The sequence below is a fragment of the Macrobrachium rosenbergii genome, chromosome 40 (assembly GCF_040412425.1).
Source record: "Macrobrachium rosenbergii isolate ZJJX-2024 chromosome 40, ASM4041242v1, whole genome shotgun sequence".
In the NCBI taxonomy this organism is placed as follows: Eukaryota; Metazoa; Arthropoda; class Malacostraca; order Decapoda; family Palaemonidae; genus Macrobrachium; species Macrobrachium rosenbergii.
In genome coordinates, this window is record NC_089780.1 from 8643650 (window position 1) to 8660165 (window position 16516).

General features: G+C 38.9%; 1 protein-coding gene across 1 annotated transcript in view; it reads right to left on the reverse strand.

The window, feature by feature from the left end:
• LOC136826108 (uncharacterized) overlaps positions 1 to 8149 on the reverse strand; it is a 39444-nt gene extending 31295 nt beyond the window's left edge. The window contains 1 exon segment of the mRNA XM_067083083.1: positions 7069 to 8149. Within this exon segment, the coding sequence (XP_066939184.1) occupies positions 7069 to 7576 (508 nt within the window). The 5' untranslated portion in view covers positions 7577 to 8149.
• Between the last annotated feature and the right edge of the window lie 8367 nt (positions 8150 to 16516).

Sequence of the window (16516 nt, forward strand, 5' to 3'; positions counted from 1 at the left end):
TGTTTCTCTATTTCTACGACGAAGGTTAATACCAAGCGCACTATCTCTCTAGTCTTTGCCATTTTCAACCACAAGGGCATAAGCCTATTTAACCTCTCTCTCTCTCTCTCTCTCTCTCTCTCTTTAAACATAGGGAAGGGGACTGATTAAGAAACACTTAAACGCGTTTGTTCTACTTACGTATTAAAAAAAAATGAAAGCATATGGTTTATTTTTTCAAGCTGGGATAAAACTTGTGCTTTTCTTTTAACAATTACAAGTGCTTGGAGGGTCTTGTTACTTTATCTAGACGTTTAAATGAAAATTTAAAGGTTATAAAAAAATAATAAAAAAGTTTGACCGCCGTAGCAAATAGTTGTGGGTAATATATATATATATATATATATATATATATATATTATATATATATATATATATATATATATATATATATTATATATATTATTAGTTTTAATTTTCTTTTAGATTAAATCAATCCTAAAAAAAATATGATATTCATAAAATAAATAGAGACCTCAGGAAAGGAAGACAATCTGTTTCAAGGGGAAAAGTTCCTGGTGTCTTTACGTCATTCTCTGGGGGTTGGTGGGTGACCAGAGAGAGAGAGAGAGAGAGAGAGAGAGAGAGAGAGAGAGAGAGAGAGAGAGAGAGGGGCGCCCCACCCCAAGGGTATCTAGATGCCTACGTGATGCCCTCGTGGTACTATACCCCCTCTTTAGACACCATCTAACCCATCCCACTTCCCACTTCTTGCTCCACTTCCTTAACTTCTCCTTCACTTCTTCACTTTCTCAATCCTACAGGATTTTAGCGCTGCTCTTTCCTCTGGCATCGTGAATCTCATTCAAGAACTTATTCTTCCTCTTTGATTTAAAACAATCCGTTTACTGTTATACTCCACTTCCACGTCGTTTCATTTTCCTTGACTGAAATCCAGGAGGGTGGCCTTTTGAAACAGTAACTAGATCATCCACCTCATTGGATGTTTCGTCAACTCTTCATGGGTGAGTTTGTAGGACACGGCCCTTCGCGGATAATGAAAGTGGAGAAAAATGAGTATTGAAAGTGACCCCAAAAGCTTACGGGTGATACTTATTATCATATATATGTGAGAAGGAGTTATCCGAAACGAAACTCATGCCCTGGAGGAGGGGAGGGGAGGCCATTAAAGCAGGCTTATTCATGCCAAGAATACCATAGCTTTTACAACGACTCATAACGCGGTCATAAAACGAAAAACCTCGAAACAGCCTGAGAATAACCCTTTGGAAGTTGGACACGAAGGGTTGACCAAACTAAACTAAACTGGTGTCTCAGGGGGAGAGGTAACAGTCTGTTACGTGAAGTAAGTAAAAAGTCCACTTCAAGGAGAGTTTACAAAAAACTATTTCTTTTTGTTGGATTTGTTGGTAACTCCTGAAGATCCCAAAAGATAGAGCAAACGATATTAGGATACAATAGACAAACACACACATGGTTATGTTCTTTGATAAGCATTGTAGGTCAAGGGCAAAACGAAAAAAGAGTAAGACAAAAAGAGAGCCCTCTCGCACACACACACACACACAGAGCCCAGGCAGCAGCAGCTTGTGTCTAGAAAGTTAGGAATGACCCTGTGCGAAGGCCAGGTAACTGTTGAGAGTCTGGCGCTGCTACCTCCTCTTCCTCCTCCTCCTCCTCCTCCTACTACTACTACTACCACCACCACTACCTTCACTACACTGCCACCACATCCTCATCCTCTTCCTCCTCCTACTACTATTACTTATCCAAGTGATGTCTCAACAGACTTTTTTTCCTTATCTTCTACAGGGATCTCGATTCTGGTTATTTCCAGACGCGTGCATACGCGTGTTGGTGCGTTTCCCATTTCGAATTTCATGTTAAAAATGAAGACGCTAGAAAAGGAAGGGGTAAAAGTGTGATTGGGAAGGGGGAAGGGGTGAGAGAGGTGGGGTCCCAAACCTAGAAAAATCCGGAAACTCCTGTGTGTGTGTGTATGTGTGTGTGTGTGTGGAGCCTGGCTTGGCCTCGTCCTTAATAGTGGTTGGCGTCATAGGCCTACCCACCGACCGGCCTTGCCAGCATATCAGGCCACGTAAAAGAAACATCTATATTCTCCGGGGAATCTCGGGTGGAGGCAAGAGGCCTATACATTTAAAGTTCGACTTGAGGCGAGAGATGAATGTAATAGCTATTGAGGCTTGCTCAACAAAAAAAGTCAAATCCTAGTAGGGCATTGCTTCTAAGTGGAGAGCAATATTATTTCTGACAATGCTCAGCTCTGAAAAACTGAGTTTTACAAGAGGTGAAGGTCCTCCCCAAAACTACTCCAGCTAGCTCTAGGAACGCAGGGCAACGATCTTTTCCTCAGTGTAAATAGATACGATGGCTCTGTTACAAGAAGCCTTCGGGTGGCTCCAGAGCATGGGTAAAAGACCTATTCATAGACGTCAACCAAGGAGCCCACTTTATATCCTTCAGATGCAACAGATACAAGAACTTCAACCCTTGGGCAGAACTGGTTACCCTTAAAACAGGAGTCCTTAAAACAAGAGTCGAAGGATCCGGTTTAACTGATTCAACAGGCGCCTTTATAAAAAAAAAAAAAAAAAGAGGGTAGATTAATCACCTCTATCTGTGCATTTATAAATAGGCTGTATACATACACGTGTATATGCACGTGTGTATACAATGTGACGAAGGACCTTTTGATTAACTTATTATATGTCATTCTTTCTCGGCATTTCGGGTAAAAATGTGATTAATTCTAATTGGGCTGTAAGAGTAAAATCACCCGGAGTACAAATGTGTTTCGACTTTCAATGAAAGTAAATAAAAAGTTGTCCCAAATGATCTACAGTTTGTATATCTGAAGAGGTATTTTCACTTTCTCTGGCTTGACATTGGGTAAGACATACAAAATATAATTCATAGATATTCTACATTTCCCAAAGTAAATCAATTAGCAACTGAAAAAAAAATTCTATTTGTATACTGAAAGCCTTCCAAGATACCCCAAAATTCTTGAGAGAGAAAAAAAATACAAGAAAACTATTAAAAAAATAAAAAGAGTTGGAATGAAAAAAGCAAAACGCGCAGTGATTTCATCTTACAGACAAATAGGCCAGTAAACAAACCTTCTTGGGTTCCTGGGCCCGATAAATGGCTCACGGTCAGGTGCTGATAAGAGGAAACCCAGATGAGGATATCTGGTCTATTTGCAGTAATGAAAGCCAAGCTGCCAAAAGACTCGCGGGAACAAGACTCCTAGTGACAGGTCGACCTTTGTTTAATAAAATAGAAAGATTTTCTTTTAAAGAAGAAGAACAACGCTGGCATCTGCTGTTTGGCGTTGGGGTAAGGTGCTCAAAGCAAGTTGTCAATAAATGAATAAAGTTTTGAATATGAAGCATCTATGTCCGTGCATGTGTGAACACCTGACACGCCATCTGTGCCAAAGAAATCCAATCAGCTAAGAAGCTGTAAGGCACCAAAAAGCTTGGCTATAAACAATACACCTACCTAACTTTCATTTTCGCCCAAGGATCTGCCTTCGAAAAGGAATGCCATTTTTTTGGGTTTTTTGTTCTTTCTGCACAGTTCACCTCCTTCACAAAAGTGAAGATGCCAGTGATGGTCTCTCTCCTTCACTCCCATCTCATGAAGTCACTGGGATTCGGATGAATAAACATCCACAGTTCGGAGACACAACAGACGTCTAACCACACCCCCACCCCCCTTAAGTTTTTTTTTTTGTCCTGAACAAATAAGATCAGTAGCGCGTGGAAATGGAATCATCGGTCCATGGATCATCTCCAGAGTTTTTTTTATCTTGACGCTTCTCTTGTTCTTTATGACGAAACGAGACAAAGAGAACCAAGAAGAGTCGATTCATTATCATATGGTCCAGTAGGCAAATGCCTTCAGGAGCGATCATCACCAAATCCTCTATTACTGGGGAACTGAAAGACCCATTACCAAGTAGCCATCTTCTTCCAGCATTCAGCAGACGTTTAAGACACAATATATTCAGTGGCTTAATCTTCATCTCAGTAGCAAAGGGTTGTTCCTATTAAGTCTAAACCACGGCTAATAAGTAAATCCAGTAAAAATCTTTTTTATCCCTCACGATTTAAGTACTAAACCTACAAAAACAAGCTACTTTATATAAGTGAAACTCTTGCCCGGGTGATGACTGACTGTCTGTCTGTATGTATGTCCTTGTTTTTTTTGTTTTTTTTTATCCCTTGCACGAAGTATCAAAGAAGCGTCTAAATGAGGAAGTGGTTTAATACCATCGAGCGAGAAAGTGGTATTGAATACTGCACCCTCTTGTTGACAGCAAGAAAAAAAGATACAGAGAGAGAGAGAGAGAGAGAGAGAGAGAGAGAGAGAGAGGAGGGCGTCTCCTCTCCTTTATCAGCCTCGATGGCTCGGGAGAGATACAGAGAGACAGTAAAAGAGAGAGGGAGAAGGAGGCTTTCCAAACTTCTTTTCTAAAGTCCCGTTGGGTACACTTGCAAAATCCAGGGTCAACAGGTAGTGCTGGAGATCGAGAGGAGCCGTTCCAACGCAACAACTTCCTCTTTTACAACTGTTTCCTTTTTTTCCTCCCCCGACTGGGACTCGCGCCGAAATATTAATACATTTCCTGCTTCGGTCTTTTTCTGGTCATGTTTGCTGCGCGAATAAAGACGAACAAGTGATTTACCTGTACAGTAAATGAATTGCACATATATATATATTTTTTTTTGCCATCAGGTGAAATTTCTCATAAAAAGGTATCAAGGTCAGCTAGAGCAAGTCAGTTCCTGGCTTGCAACAAAGAAGTAATTGTAACTGTAACTGCGACGAATTCCTAGCTTGCAAGGGTGGAAACTTTTACTACTGCTATTATTTTTACCACTACTATTGCTTCTGTCATAAAATATTCACTACTAATTTTATAATAAATTCAACAATGATTACTGCTATTATTTTTACCACTACTATTGCTTCTGTCATAAAATATTCACTACTGATTTTATAATAAATTCAACAATGATAAATTGACTGTATCTGCGAATAATTCCTTGATTACAAGGGTGGAAACTTTAAAACAGCTATTAATTTTGCTTCTACTATTGGAGAAACAAGAGATTAATTTTTAAACATATGTACCAATACATAAATGTGGATTTGTTTCTCCATTTTAAGACTCACGCTACTTTGAGTATTTTTTACTGCTACTGTTACTGCTAGTCACAAAAAAATTTGCTACTAATTTCGTAACGGAAGGAAACAAAAATAAAGTTGGCTATTTCCGGAATACAAATACAATTTAATTTTAAGGTCTTTAATATTACTTTCGACGACAAAACAGCACACAATAATCGACAAATCTCCCAATCACAACGATAAAACAACAACAAAAACCAAAACAAACAATCCACGTAAACAAAGAAGCAAAGAGAGTCGATTTCACGAGCCGCATTACCCATTACAAAATCGAGCAAGCACTCACACCGCAGGCAGGAAGTGTGGCCTTTGGTCGTGCTTTGGAGACTTTCATGGTCGCGTTAACGCAACTCTGGCGAAGTCGGCGGGAAACGCATTTAATCGTGAAAATCTCACGCATTACTTTTTTTATTTTATTTTTTTTCTTACTTTCTGCATTTTCTCTATTCTTCCTCGTTTTTGAGAATACGTTTTCTTCTCGCGATTAAGACAGTAGGCGTTATAGGGCTAGTGTTATGAGATCTTTTCGTTGTTGCATTGTATCCCGGAGGTAATGCCGAGTTTATGAGACCATTTCTTCTTGTATTGTATCCCAGAGGTAATGTCAGTATGCGAGACAAACGTTATAAGACCATTTCTTGTTGTATTGCATCCCAGAGGTAATATCAATATACGTGACAGGAGTTTTGAGAACATTTCTTATCGTATTGTATCCCAGAGGTAACATCAGTATACAAGACCGGTGTTACAAGACCATTTCTTGTTGTATTGTATCCCACAGGTAATATCAATATACAAGACAGGAATCGTGAGACCATTTCTTGTTGTATCCCAGAGGTAATAATACCGATACACAAGACCAGATTTATAATACCATTCCTTGTTGCATTGCATCCCAGAGGTGATAGTTTCAAGATGAAATCCACAATAGATATAAATGAAGCACATGTTACTATTTAAATTTATTTGTTTAAATCAAGATAGTAAGGATAATAGGACCATTTCTTACTGTACAGTATCCCAAACGTCAGGATACAAGCGCAAATACCACAACAGATATAATCTGAACACCAATACAGATATGATTTGAATCAGAGCGTCGTAAGGCCTTCACAGGCTGTGCTAATCCGAGCGAACTTCCTAGGCACAAGATGACGAAATCCAGCAAGCAAGGTAAACGATACGTGAACAGCAGAAAATAAAACTATATAACAGAATGAATAACGGTAAACTTCCATTTGTGCACAAATAATGACAGAATGACATTACGAAAACTGACACCTGACCAAATGAATATGATGACTTCTGTCAAAAGAACTAAATGACATGGCGATATGGTTGTACAAAAGATAAATGGCATGCTCTGGAATGCTGGGAAATTGTACAAAAGATAAATGGCATACAAATGTTCTAGAATGCTGTACTGCACTAAATGTCAATAAAATAATGAATCACAGAGAGAGAGAGAGAGAGAGAGAGAGAGAGAGAGAGAGAGAGAGAGAGAGAGAGAGAGAGAGAAAATGAATAAAGTAAGAGTTGTACAAATGTTCAAGATAATAGATAAGGACAATACTGTACTGCACTAAATGTCAATAAAAACACTATACCACAGAGAGAGAGAGAGAGAGAGAGAGAGAGAGAGAGAGAGAGAGAGAGAGAGAGAGTTGTACAAATGTTCAAGATAATAGATAAGGACAATACTGTACTGCACTAAATGTCAATAAAAACACTATACCACAGAGAGAGAGAGAGAGAGAGAGAAAGGTGGGGGAACTGAATATAGTTAGAGCTTATACAAATGCCACAGATGGACAGAAAGACACAGAATGACAAGATTTCTCGTCTTACCTCTGTCTCTGGTCGTGAGGGACAAGGGCTGGTCCTCGCTCTGGTCCTCGATAAAACGGGGGATCGTGTATCTGGAAGGACGAGCTGGCGGGCTGGAACATCGCGGGTGACGGGTTCTCTCTCCTATCCTGAGGTCGAGGGTGGTGCTACTGTTTTCCTTCCTGAAATCCAGGACGCCTAAGCCCAACGAGGGGGCGTCCAAGTGGCTCTCGCGGGAGAGGGACACGCTGTCCATTCGGAGGTCCAGGGTAGGCGACGACGAAGGGGAGGAAGTGTCCATCGGAAGGGAAGAATTATTATTTTTCCTCAAGGGCGACTTGGCCCTTCTCAAGTCGAGGGTGGACGAAGGCGGGGAGGGCGTCTCCCCCCTGAAGGGGGACGACGTGTGGACGTCCATGTGACGTCTTTCTTCTCGTTCGTCATCGTTGCCGCTGCCTTCCTTCTGCGCCTCCTGCAGTCGAGCCTGCTGCTGTTGCAGGCGGTCCTTGATCAAGAATATCTTCGGCATCTTGCTCCGTCACTCGTCAGTGTGGCACTACTTTTTTTATATATATAAAACGAATAATATTACTATTATCCTTCCTTTAGTTAAAGGTTCGCCAACAAGAGGGTCAAGGGTTTTAAGAAGAAGAAGAAGAGGATCCTCTTTCAAAACCTCTCAATCACAGACGGCATTTCTGAAATTTTTTTTCTCTTTCAGAACCAGATTTACTTTACAAAAAAAGCAGAAAAAAATACGACTTTTTAAATTAAAAACAAAACGAGTTCAGCACCTTTTTCAAAAGGCGGTCAGGAAAGTCAAGAACAACAAAAACAACACACGGTCACACATCGCTATTGGGGTTTTGGTTGGTTGGTTTCCGATTTATTTCAAATCCGAGAAACAGCAAACGCACAGTATCTCAAATAAACAACAAGAAGAAGAAGTTTCTGCGTCAGGTTATCCAAATTCTCTCTCACGCGCGCGCGCGCGACGCCCGAGCACCGATTTTTGAGATGTGTCTGCTAGGGTGTTCGGCCCAGCAGCTGTGCGTGCCTTCAACCCAGCTGTCTCGGGTTCGAGTGAGTTGAACGCCAGGCGACTAGTGATCTGATAGTGCAGTGAAAGTGTATACTACCTCTGTCGTCTTCTCGCCCGCGCATGCGCACCGCGCTCATAACGCCAGCGATGCCAGAGTTCTTTTATTAATTTACGTCAAAATAATGGCCATTTTTCCTTTTAGAACAATTTAACTTGCTTTTTATACATAGCATGACTTGCTATTATTAATTTAAACCTCAAATGTAGAGGAGAAACCCAGGAAAAAATGTTGCAATTATACGCGCTGGCTACTGACCTCATATAACTGTCCCGCGGAGGAGCCAGACAACTGTATCTATCGCAAGAATTTTGACGTAAATGTGTACAACAAAGATCAAAAAGCCATTGGGCTTTTTCATTCGAAAAAGTCTTGAAAATAAATGAAATACGAGAGATCTTATTATTCATCTCTTCGTTTCAAGTCGAAAGTCTGCGGTAAACGTCCACAGGTAAATTTGTATTACCTGGCACCTGTGCTCTGAGGACCCGTTCCGCTCGCCTCTTCAACCCTCCCGTTCTTTAGCACCTCCTCCCCCTATCCCTCCAACCCCCACCTCCCCTCGCTGCTACTCATCCTCCAAAACGACACCAGTCCTCCTCCACTCAGGCACATCGCTACCCCCTGTCCCCCGGTATCACAAAAAAAGAAAAAAAATAGTCTAAATGATTCTTGGAGTTCCTGTGACTGACGATAAGAAGGCAGAGAGACATTTCCTTAGCGTAGATCTCACCCTTGTTGTTGTTCTTCTTCTTCTTCGTCTTGCGCCTACGAGAAGAGCCTTCTTCTGAGGACGGGGGTAGGGAGGGGAAGAAGGGGAGGGGGAAGACCTACTGTTTTTTTTTTATACTAAACTTTGATGATTCTCTTCATTATTATTCATCGCCAGCGTCTTCTTTCTTCTATCTCTTCTGCTTCTTCATTTTTTCCTTCCGAAGAATCTGAGCGATGATTCACACCCAGGCTTTACAATCCGCTACAGTGATTCCCCAAGAAGACGAAACGTACAATAGCATGATTCACTCCACTTTCGAGGAATGAACGGGAAACAGTAGACAGGAAACGGTAGACTAGACAGTGTTGCAAAACTATTAATTTAAGTCGATCATCAAAACTGCTGGCAACTGGTTTCATTCGTCGCGAAGTCTACGAAGGGATTTGAACAAATAACAAATTCTTGAAAGTGTAATCTTTCTCTGATATATATATATATATATATATATATATATATATATATATATATATATATACGTGATTGTGTTGATTATTTCTATCATATTCACTCAGAAGGGATAATTCGAATGAAATGCTGTCAATTGGGTCATTGCTGAGTCGGGAAGTTGGGGGAAAACACGCTGGTATGCAACAAGCAGTTAGCTTGCCCAGGTAAATTCTTTGTGTGCGGTGGCACTCAGGTTCCAGCTTCTTTTATGACTTGTATGGCCTAGTGGGCAGCGCGCCCTTGCCTTTCAATTGAAAGACCTGGGTTCGATCCTGATGTGAGTCAGAAACTTATATACATATATATTAATTTAAGGGATGAATTTATATTTAAATTTAGACGATTAAGATAGAAAAGTTCTTGTTAACCATTAGTCACAAATCGAATAGGGGGCATTTGAGAAATCTAATTACGGCTAATAACTAAAATGAAGAACATTTAGCAATCTTGCTATTTCATCTAACATAACAAAACTATAAAGATTGACCACTGGATTCATCTTTAACATTACAGTAAACCTCATTTAACAAAATATGAAATTCAACCGAAACAAGCGCATGAAACCCAGATGTCAACAGCACGAGCTAATTAACATTTCTCCTCAGAAAAACAATTTGTAGATAAGCGGTCCATTAGTGAAGAAGAAGCTTTTGAGGACTCTGATTAAGAGAATATCGAGAATGTCCATAACGTAGTCGATATAGCACGGAGCAACGCCATTAAGTCAACCAGTCCCTCACTTAAGTAGTAAGGGTTAGAATAACATCACAATACCGTTACTCCATCTCTCAGTGGTTGGCAAAACTAATGAAAGAGTTATTAGCAGCCTGTATTATCACGCTTAACTAAGAGTAAGCAGCACAAAAAAAAGCAGCAATGACCATAGATGCGGAATGAAAGCAGCAGCATTTCATTTGCGTCCATTAAGACCGCGCGATAAAAAACGTGACTGGTAAGTGATTTCCATAAACGATTTCCGCTCACTACCGATATCGTCTTCGCCACGTACGGTCGATCTTCCTATTGAGACATCGGCCAGAAATCGACCATAGAGCGCAGTGACTGCGTTTTGACGCCTCGGTGGAAGGCTTACTAAACGATCTGAGCTTCCGTTAATGATGGCGTTACAAAAATATGAGCCTCAAATCTCTTTGACTCTGTATAGTTCTCTGAAAAGAAAATTATTGTGCCGGTTTTGTCTGTCCGTCCTCAGATCTTAAAAACTACCGAGGCTACAGGGCTGCAATTTGGTATGTCGATCATCCACCCTCCAATCATCAAACGTACCAAATTGCAGCCCTCTAGCCTCAATAGTTTTTATTTTATTTAAGGTTAAAATTACCCATAATCGTGCTTCTGTCAACGCAACAACACAGGTCACCACGGCCGGCTGAGAGTTTCATGGGCCGCGGCTCATACAGCATTATAGCGAGACCACCTAAAGATAGATCTACATATTTCCGGTGGCCTTGATTATGCGCCGTACTGAAAAATCGATTGCGCCGAAGAAACTTCGGCGCATTTTTTACTAGTAACTTGAACAGAGTTACAGTGGCTGAGTGTATCAATGGTGTAGGTTTACTGTTTCCTGATGCAAGCAGTGTTTAAACTTCCAGTTTAAGCCGAATTCTTTCAGTTATTGATTTTCACCAGTTAATGACAATAAAATACGATAACAATAACAGCAATGATAAAAGGCAATCAAATACAATGACACAATAATAGCAATGACAATATGCAATCAAATACAGCGACACATTCATAGTAATGATAAAACGCAATAAAATGCAGTTAATAACAAGGTGAAAATTCATCAGTATTCGAAAATGTTAATATGCATTCAGCAGGCACTTGTTAATTAGCTGTGAAAGTAACTATAACTATGTCAAAATAGGTCGACATTACATTAGGTGTTTTTGTATGAAAAAATAAAAGTTATGTTATAATAATTAGGTACAAGGGTTTAGAAAGTAACTTTTTCTAATTCACTTAAAAAGTACTTCAGCCAAGATGAAGATTGAACCCTACAAATGATGGTCACAAATTCCCACAGAGAGAGAGAGAGAGAGAGAGAGAGAGAGAGAGAGAGAGAGAGAGAGAGAGAGAGAGAGATTATCTCAGTATGTTTACTTTCCTTTCTTTGAATGACTCTGAACATAGAAAATACAGAATTACAACTGTTACAAAAAATATAAAAAAAAAACTATCATACCGAGGATAGTGGAAGATCGGAGTATAACCTCTCTCTCTCTCTCTCTCTCTCTCTCTCTCTCTCTCTCTCTCTCTCTCTCTCTCTCTTAACTTTCCCATTTTCCTTTTCACCCATGGGCCACTAGTTTTCCCTTTCGGTCATGCCGAATTTTCCTTCCCTTCTTGAAGTGGGTCACTGGCTAAAAAAATAAAAAATAAATAAAAATGGTCGTATACTACGTGTCATAAAACCCACTGGGGAAAAAATTATACGCCTCGGGTACATTAAAAAAAAATGTTGGTTGATACCCAACGCTTGGAGGGGAAAACGCACAAAAAATAAAATATGGAAAAAAATATTTAGGTCAAATTAGCCCCTGGGACGCAGGCAAATGGACCGTGGAAGAGAAGCTATGTCCAACGTAGTTGGGTAAGATATATATATATATATATATATATATATATATATATATATATATATATATATATATATATATATATATATATATATATATATATATATATATATATATATATATATAACAGGACTCATACACTACTAATGTCATTTGACATTCAAAACGTTGAAAGTTTAACTAACAAAAACAGATTTATCACATGCTTATAAAACCTCAATATAATTTCCTCGAAAAATTACGAAATCTCTTTTAATTTCTGTTGAATGTTTGCTTAAGGGAGTGACGCCAAACACGGAAATGAGCATGAACAAGGTGATAAAATTATAAAGGAAGTGTGAGAAAAAGGCATATCAGAGAGAGAGAGAGAGAGAGAGAGAGAGAGAGAGAGAGAGAGAGAGAGAGAGAGAGAGAGAGAGAATGCAGTATATATTAAAAAGTTATAGTTATACAAATTTTATCTATTCTATGAGAGAGAGAGAGAGAGAGAGAGAGAGAGAGAGAGAGAGAGAGAGAGAGAGAGAGAGAGAGAGAGAGAGAGAGACTTTTGAGAATGCAGTATATATTAAGATGTTATATGTATAAAGTATTTACCGATTTTATGAGAGAGAGAGAGAGAGAGAGAGAGAGAGAGAGAGAGAGAGAGAGAGAGAGAGAGAGAGAGAGAGAGAGAGAGACTTTTCAGAATGCAGTATATGTCAAAAAATTATAATTATAAAATTTTTACCGATTTTATTAGAGAGAGAGAGAGAGAGAGAGAGAGAGAGAGAGAGAGAGAGATGAGAGAGTCCAGAAATTATAGACTTTTCAGAATGCAGCATATACCAAAAACTTATAGTTGTAAAATTTTTACAGAGAGAGAGAGAGAGAGAGAGAGAGAGAATTTTCAGAATGCAGTATATACCAAAAACTTATAGTTGTAAAATTTTTACCGATTTTATGAGAGAGAGAGAGAGAGAGAGAGAGAGAGAGAGAGAGAGAGAGAGAGAGAGAGAGAGAGAGAGGAAGCAGTTGACAAAGCCGTGATTCTTACAACACGTTAAATACCTCAAGAGGTATCTCACCACATCCTCGCAGCAAAGAGAATTCAATAAGCATTCCATTCCACATTCCTGGCTCATAGAATTCCCCAGTAAGGTCAACGTGGAAGGGGATGCCATGCAAGAAGTCAACCGGTATTCTGTGACGCTTGTCTGTGCTTCTAGAATACGAAATGACATGTAGCGGATATTACTTCCACGCTCATTCTAGGAATACGTGGGGTGATCTTCTGAATGGAAATATGCTCCCAGTTGCTTAAAAAAGAAGAATTATACATTTGTCAGATTAGAATACGTACAGCACCTAGTCATGGAAGAAACTTTTGGGAATACCATTAATCTAATTGGTGCAATTAACTGTTTGCTAAGGGATTATTCACATTACCCATAAGAAGAAGAATCTTTCTGATACAAAGGCTGGTTTTAAGGCTATGCAATCCATATCCATACTCAGACTTGGAAAAATGACACAATGACAGTGGAAAAAGTCTAAGCTTGGTAAAATGCACAGCCGTATTCAGGACTGAAGGCTAAGAAAAAAAAAAGTATACAAAGGCTAAACATGGTAAAATTCATATCCATATTCAGGCTTGAAGAAAAAGACCTTAGGAAAATATAAAAAAAAAAGACTAAACAAATGGTCAAATGCAAATCCGTCATCAGGCTTGAAGAAAAAGACATATAATAAAGGCTAAACCTGGTAAAAAGAAAAGTCATATTCAGACTTGAGGAGGAACACAAGGAAAGTATGAAAAAGACTAAAAACGGCATGGAAAAAAAAGGCAAGAAAACGCTTCTGAAACTGTCACTTTGCAACAAAGGAGGGAAACGAGCTACAGCGGACGTCGTTAAGAAAACGGTTCTATCACTCAGAACGGCTGAGGAGAGCGAAGCTCGCCACCATACAATGCACCAACCTGGCAATGACCTTCAGATAAATCATAAAAAAACAGTATCCAGCAGACAATTACAAATTACCCTTTCTTCTTTCGTTGCAATTCCCGAGGCTTTTCGCATTCACGGTGGCCTTGGCAATCGCTGGTGAGACACTGTGGGAGTTACGGGAGTGATAATCTCTTAAAAAAGAAATAAAAAAAAATGTATATTTTCATGATAAATGATTATGAAGAGGGAAATGACATAAACACTCTTGCCGACACGAGGTCACCTCCCACGTTCACAATGATTTCATTCTTAGGTGCATTATCATAATTATTGATTGTATTCTTTCATACATTATTATTATTATTATTATTATTATTATTATTATTATTGCTAGCACTCTTTCACCTACATTATTATTATTATTATTATTATTATTATTATTATTATTATTATTATTATTCGACCTACTTTTGCTCTCTAATTGACGACAGGATAAAGAGACACTTTAGGTGAAAGCTGTCTTTCTATTTCATTCTTGTTATTTTCAAACTTTTACAGATGAAAAAAGTTCATCTGTAAAAATGGACTTGAAACAAGAAGTTATTATTATTATTATTATTATTATTATTATTATTATTATTATTATTATTATTATTATTAGTATTAGTAGTAGTAGTAGTAGTATTAGTAGTAGTAGTAGTAGTAGTATTAGTAGTAGTAGTAGTAGTAGTAGTAGTAGGAGCTAAAGCAGCAGTCCCAGTACTAACAGAAACTAATATCTTACAATTCAAGTCACAACATACACCAAGTATAACAAAAAGTAATAAAACTCAAAATATGAACATTAGAAGTATCAGTAGGAGGAGGAGGAGGAGGAGGAGGAGGAGGAGGAGGAGGAGGAGGAGGAGGGAGGGTGGGAGGATGAGGCAACAAGCGCACTTGATCTTGGCACCTTGACCTTGAGACTCACTCCGGATAACTGGAGGTGGGGGGAGGGGGGAGGGAAATAGTTCGAGGATTCGTCATCCTCGCTCGAGTAGAAGGTTGAGGAAGTCCTCCTACTCAGTCGAAGGAAGTACTTGGGAGGGCAGGAGGAAGACTCAGGAGTCTATTTATAGATTCAAGGAGGAAAGCTCCCTTCACTGGAAATGCTCAGTTGTGAGTAATGAAGGAGCTTTGTCGTTTGACTTAATTACTTGCTTAGTTACTTACTACTTACTTGATTATTACTTACTTGCTTACTTACTTACTTAGAGGGACTGATTTAAAAATTGGGGAATTGATGATCAGGGATATAAAAATATCATTTTTCGAAGTATAATGAATGAACTTTGCCCTCTTACTTACTTACTTACTTGCTTACTTACTTACTTACTTAAAGGAACTGATTTAAAAATTGACTGATAAGATTATCAGGGATTTGGAAAATGTAATTTTTTGAAGAGTAATTAAAGAACTTTGCCCTCTTACTTACTTACTTACTCATTTACTTACTTGCTTTCTTACTTACTTGCTTACTCAGGGGGACTGATTTAAAAAAATTGGGGATTAAATGATCGAGGAGAGAGTAAACGTCATTTTTCTCAAACAGCATTTTAACTACTACGAAAAACAGCAAATGAAACACGTTTCAATGTTTTAAAGGCAATGGTGAAAAAATGTAGTTTTTAAATGGAATGGTAACTCTTCGGCGCAATCGAGTTTTCTGTACAGCCACTACAGCTTATAATCAAGACCACAGAAAATAGATCTATCTTTCGGTGGTCTCGGTATAATGCTGTACGAGCGGCGGCCCATGAAACTTCTAACCACGGCCCGGTGGTGGCCTGTCTATATCGTTGCCAGAAGCACAAGTATGGCTAACTTTAACCTTAAATAAAATAAAAAAATATTGAGGCTAGAGGGCTGCAATTTGGTATGTTTGATGATTGGAGGGTGGATGCTCAACATACCAATTTACAGCCCTCTAGCCTCAGTAATTTTTAAGATCTGAGGGCGGACAGAAAAAGTGAGGACAGAAAATAGTGCGGAAAGAAAAAGTGCTGACAGAAAAAAGTCCGGACGGACAGACAAAGCCATCTCAGTAGTTTTCTTTTACAGGAAACTAAAAAACATAAGTGAGAAACTGACATTTTTTTCAACGCAATTATAGATTAGTTGGAAGATATGCTGAATGAAACACGATTCAGTCTTTTAAAAAGAATGGCGAGGAATTGTCATTTCAATACCATTACAGATTTTATGGAAGATAATAAATAAAACATGTTTCATTCTTTTATAAACAATGATTTTGTTTTTCAAGATAAACGAAACAGACGACATCAATATGATTGTGATAAGTCGAATTTTACGTAAATTAATGTAATGAAAAAACAATGCTAGAAACATTTACTTGACAAATGTATACAGAAATAAAACGATATCTCAGATCAAGAGCAGATGAAATAATGCACTGGATAACCACACACACACAAAAGAGACAACGAAAATCTCCACCATAGCAACAAGAGAGAGAGAGAGAGAGAGAGAGAGAGAGAGAGAGAGAGAGAGAGAGAGGCTCGGTTGGTCTCTGTTGTTAACCCAATGATCGCAAATAATGGGAGACCCAGTGACGTC